Source organism: Pterocles gutturalis, unplaced genomic scaffold, assembly GCF_000699245.1.
Source record: "Pterocles gutturalis isolate BGI_N339 unplaced genomic scaffold, ASM69924v1 scaffold4153, whole genome shotgun sequence".
In the NCBI taxonomy this organism is placed as follows: Eukaryota; Metazoa; Chordata; class Aves; order Pterocliformes; family Pteroclidae; genus Pterocles; species Pterocles gutturalis.
The window spans coordinates 7,565-13,378 of NW_010117799.1; the positions used below are offsets into that span (position 1 = coordinate 7,565).

General features: G+C 38.6%; 1 protein-coding gene across 1 annotated transcript in view; it reads right to left on the minus strand.

Moving 5' to 3' along the window:
- The window catches only part of LYVE1 (lymphatic vessel endothelial hyaluronan receptor 1), a 9,499-nt gene extending 4,443 nt beyond the window's left edge, over positions 1 to 5,056 (minus strand). Inside the window, exons 1-3 of the mRNA XM_010075920.1 lie at positions 4,938 to 5,056; positions 391 to 550; positions 145 to 284 (exon numbers count right to left, since the gene is read on the minus strand). Of these exons, the coding sequence (XP_010074222.1) occupies positions 145 to 284; positions 391 to 550; positions 4,938 to 5,019 (382 nt within the window). The 5' untranslated portion in view covers positions 5,020 to 5,056. The remainder of the gene's footprint in view (positions 1 to 144; positions 285 to 390; positions 551 to 4,937) is intronic.
- Positions 5,057 to 5,814: the final 758 nt, after the last annotated feature.

The following is a 5,814-nucleotide window of genomic DNA, read 5'->3' on the forward strand; positions in this document are numbered from 1 at the left end:
TGACAACATTTAAGATCGGGGAGGGGGAAGAGCCAACAAAATTACAAGAAGTCACTCACTTTTAATGATTTTTTCATGCAGATATTAAAAAAATAATAAAACCCAAACCAAAACACAAAAAATGTAGTCATCATGCTTACATACCTGAGGAGTTGAAGCAGTAAACCTTAAATGTTTTAAAGAGTTCAGCATACCATAGCACTAGTCCAACGTTGCCCTTACCACACTTCTTGTTAGATGTTATCCGAGGAATGACAACCAATCCATCTTTCACCCATCCATAGCTACAATAAAAAGCATTGGTCCTTTTAATATTAGATTTATCACCAGCCTCAGATGTGCGTAAAGGCATTCCCTAAAGGTAACGAGACACTAATTGATGTCATATACCTGCATGTTTCAAAGCCATGTTTCAAAGCCTTTTCAACTTGGTCTTTACTTGCCAATTGTAGATTCAGTTGATTACATGCATTACTTGCTTCTGAGAAATTCACTTTCTCCTCAAGATAAATTCCTACACCTGTGATCCTGCAAGGTGAAAGAATGGAACCTGTAATTTAGACATAAATATTCAAGGTTAGTATTTGAATATCAACATTTATTCCTCATTAAGAATTTAAGATCACGTTCAACTGAAGTGAACATTGTTAGAAGTTTCTAGCTTGAGGATAGTAGAAAACTAATTTCTAGCAAAAAGACATACTTTAAAACTAGAACATACATTCTAAACACAGTAGTCTAGAATTTCAAAAGGTTTGACAGTTATTAGACTAAATGCATATACAGTTGGCATTTGAGTCATTACCTGGAGTCAGTTTCTTACCAAAGACACTCTTATTTGTCATACTTATTTATGCAAAATGGGAAGAGTAATTAGAAAAGTTTTATTTTCCTTTTTTTTAATTTTAATTAAAAGGATAAAACTAACTGTTGTACTGAGGCATTGATTCTGTCAGTACACCTTTCTTACTGATATGATTTCTATCAAAGACCTTATACGTACTTTTTCATGGAATTAATGTACCAATAAGAAAATAAGCTTATAAAGATTTTATCCTTCCTTATGTTGTTCCTTATTCCTCCTAAACTTCCCCCCCCCCCCCCCCACCCTGGCATGATCCTTCCCCCCCCCCCAAAAACTGTCAAGTGTTCAATTTACTGAGTGCTTGACAAGCAGCAAGAGAGAGGATAGGCAAGGTGTATTTATGAAACTTCTCCCCATTCCTCCTCCACAGGCAGTTCATCCAGATTTTTTAGATAGCCACACTATCTATAGATAGTGACTATAGATGTCACTATCCTAAGGCATAGCTTAGATCTGATTACACCTGCTCTACTTTCTTAGCCTCTGATAAGGACATTGGACAGAATTCAGGATTTGACACAGACAAGGAGAAAGGATATTACTCTTTTGCCTCCATATTTCACTACAAGCATAAGCTGGAAAAAAAGATTTTTTCTTTTTGGAGTTGCATACAGTACTTGCCATATTAAATGAAACATTCCAACATTTTATTGCAAACATTTCAGATAACCAACAGCCACAGGTGTTATTTCCTTGCTCAGTATGCTCTTCAGACTGTGTGCCCACCAGGTATGTACATGAATGAATACTTCATAAAATCTATGCATCAGAATAAAAACAATCCACAAACTCTCAAGGCAGGATGAAGTGATACCTGCAGATCCCACCACATGACATCTTAGAAACAGAGGTTAAATTGAATTTTATTAAAGAAAATATAGAACTAGCAGCCAAACCACTCCCATGATGAGAGGAGGATAAAAAGATGACTAAGCTTGTGTGGAGTGCCGAAAGAAAGGCAGGCTTGTCACTCCTGCTCCCACTGGGTGTGGTGGGGTTGGAAATGGCTTCTAGTAAAAGATGCATCTCTGCTGTCCTTACATTTAGTTTAATTGGACTTAAATGTTTGGTATTAAGTGGATTTATCTGAGCAGCAATGGAGGCTGTGGCCTCCCATTAGTACTCCCTGCTATGGTTTAGACCCAGTCACACAGCAGGTGAGCCACTGAACACCTGAGCAGTCCCCATAGCCAAATCGTGGCTGCATCCAGCCCTGACTTGAACATAGGACCAGCCCAAACATATTGCATGAGGATGCAGAGAAGCCCTGTTAGTCAGTGAAGATGTGTGTGCAGGTATCAAGGACCTCAAGTCTACCAGTGTGCAGATGACTCACACTGTCAAGTTTTTTCCTTTCAGCCAGCCTGTCTTCATGAATGTCCTCTCATACATCTTCATTTTGGCCAAAGTACTTCTGCATCAGAGATGTGTTCCAGTGTTAAGTTTTCTTGATTCCCTTTCCTCACAGGCAACTCTCCTGGTCCTCATTTCTGGTTTCCTGAATGACTCCCTGTCTCACTCGCTGAGGCACATCCCACAATTCCTCTTTCTTTGTTTTCAAGACCCCATTCCTCCTCTAGGGTTTATGCCTAATTCCTTTCTCTTACTACTTTTTATGCTCAGACTTCACTCTTATTATTATTGCTTGCTTAGTAAATTATTTTCCTATCTTTAGATTTGAGTTAATACAACTTTCAAAAAATGTAATGTTGCAAATGAAAGTTTCTCAATAACCAACATTACAGATTTCAAATAAAGCTGAGCAGCTGAATAAATGGAATTTCCTGAAACCTTAGAAAGTTGCCTAGATACTCGCAAACTGTTACATTCTTTAGTCATTTAATTACAGGAAAAATATTTTTACATGAGAATTGGATGATAGATACACAGCATGATACAAAAATTAAGTACCAGAAAATTAAGTCTTAATTGATAAGAAAAGTGACTGTAGCACATGGACCAAAGTTGTACCTTAGAATTCTCTAAGCCTTTTAAAACAAAATGGAGAAGTAAAAGAAATGTTTCAGAAAAGTTATCAGCTTCAATCTAAATTCCAGATGGTTTTACAGTGTTAGGAAGAAATCCAGAAAGAGAACAGTAGCGTCTTCAAGTCTTTTTATGACTTCTTAAATCACTTCTGAACTCTGTTCTAAAGATGACTGTGTTTGTACAGGAGACAGACTAATCCTTCAGAAGTGTATTATCCTTTTTGGTCCACAAGTTGCACATAGCCGTAAGTTAAGCTTTGCTCTGTTTAGTTAACCTACTGATAATGGGACATTTTCCTTATTATTTGGGTCACGTATGAGAAATCTGTTTTACTGAGAAAGGTGGGAAGACCTAGACAGAAGAATCTCAGAAGACAAAGTTTTCATAGGACAGGAAGAAAATTGTTGAATTTTTGTAAGCTATGGGTATTGGCTTGATAGTGCATTAGCTCTCTTCTTTATTTTTTGGGGGAAGCTGTTGTTTGTATCTCTTTGCCTTGCCCTGAGCCTTCTCTCTGATTTATTAGAGAGTGTTTCCTTTGACTGCTGATGTCAGGGAGCATCAATAATGAAGCTGTTCCACAAGGAAAGAGGACACAAGGGTGACCACAGCACAGGCAGGACAGTGCCCTTACGGACCAGGGGACAGTCCCACAGCACCTGAAGAGGACCACAGTGGTGACCGTGACAGATTTCACTGTCAGCCCTGGAGAAAGCAAGACTGAGTCTGATGCAGGGATCACTCAGAAAGTCCATTTGGGGACAGCAGAAGATGGTGCTACCCATAACACATACCTGAAGTCCATCCTGGAGACAAGGCTACCTACAACCTAAGTACAGGGTCCACCAATGAAGCCCAGGTAGTGACTACAGGATGGGACAGGGCATGCTACAACACAGCTCGAAGACACAGCTGGAGATCAGCCCTGAGCTTAACTGGAGCTCTTGGACCAAGGAGCAGAGGGTGCATGAGTAGGTACCCCAAGGGAGGCTTGGAGGGGAACCAAGGGGAGTCGTAACAGCTGGAAGGAACGGTCTTAAGACTCAAAGTCTCTATTTCCCCAGTGAAAATTATTCAGTGTTTGGGGTTGCTAGAGGAAATTACTATTGTTAGGTACTCCAGTCCTGTGGAATTTCAAGAGGACTTGAGAATCTAGTTCACTCAGTCCATGTTTCCTTCAGAAGCCTTTCAGTACGTAAGAAAATCACTTGCCTGCAAGAATGGTGTATGTTCTTTTACATAGGTAGAACAAGCATTTACTCTTTGCAAATTACAGTGAAACATCTGGAAACATCTGATATACATTGAGTATCTGCAGATATCCTAGTAGCTACTGCACTTAGAATAGATTACTTCAAGTTGATAATGGAATTTGAAGAAGACATTCAAATTTCACTAACATAGAAAAAAGGGGTACTATATGACCCTGATTGAAAACATAGGTTCCTATAATAATGCTTGAGGGAGGAGGGTTATCTAAGAACTGTGTGATAAAGTTGATGTTGGCAATTCCCTATGTTATTTTTTTCAAACAGTTTATACAAAATAGGGTTTTGCACTGTATTAACTGGAGACAGGCATGACTGCCCTGGCGATGAACTGCAAGATCCCTGCCACACATTTCCTTCAATGTTGCAAATGAAGACAGTGTCGGGGTATTGCCAAATCAGAGCAAAACACTTTGCGTTAAAGATAGCATTTTATCACAGATACACGGAACTGGTTTCATGCATGTTTTACTCTCTGAGGATTGTACAAAATTGTTTGCTATGGTATTTTAAATAATACATAATAAAATCACACTTCAACAGATCTGAACTTAATCCTAAATGCAATATCAAATCTTTAAAACAAAAAGTTCTGTATCATTTAGATAATAATTAAAACTAAGCTAACAATGAAAGTTCCCCTATATGCTAGAGTAGTTTTCATTGCACTCTATTCTCAAAACCCTGTGGTTTCCTATGCCAGAAATACATTTACACATGCCCCCCCCCCTCCATTTTTGTTTGTCAATCTAGCTACCTTCTTCAAGAACTTTACTGTTCAACTAGGAGACTTTAAAAATTCGAATTTTACGTACCTGATATAAAGTAATTTTGAGCCATGAATGTCATAACCCAGATGAGAAACACTGCTGAGGTAACTCCAAAATAAGTTGCCATTGTCACCAACTCAGAAAATTAAGAAATTCAAGGTGATCCTTCTCCTGTGCTAAGAAAAGTTAAGGTAAGGATACTGTCAGACCACCTTTGAGATGACTTCTTGAAAGCAACTTCAGCTGTCGCTGCACTGCTTCATAGAAAGAATGTCAGAGCAAATGTGTTGACTGTCCCACTCAAAGGTGAGGTCACTGACTGGAAATCCCTAAGCACCCTTTACAATTTCTTTCATGTAGGGCTTGCTGGAAAATTGAACTACTGCTGACTCAGAAAACACAGCTGAGGAAGGGAGATAAGACTGTCAGACTGCTAAGTCAGTAAACACTTTGAAAGAAGTTTTTCTTTGCTATTTTTTCCTGTTTTACTGATTAACAGCTCATTACTCATGTTGTCTATTCATCTGGTAAATAAAATGAATTATCTATTGTATCATAGCATGCCAGAAAGGATTTTTCTTTTGGAATTGGAAGGGCATCCATTCCCCACCAAACTATTTGTCTTGATATAGTACTTCTACCCTTCTTTGCCTTAGAGTTACAATTCAAAAATAGGTACCAACACAAAAACACTGTGATACCTGGTTTTGAACCGATTTGGAGATACAGTACCATAAATGGGATTCCTTGTGAGCCAGTCCCTTCACTGCTGCCTTTTGTGAAGTTCCAACAAACAGTGATTCCCATAGACTGATTCAAAACACAGACGATCCTCACAGCTGTAACTTAGAAAACCTTCAGGAAGTCTTAGCAAGTAAATGATTTATGATTTTTTTTTTCTTTTGGAGAGAGAGATTGCAAC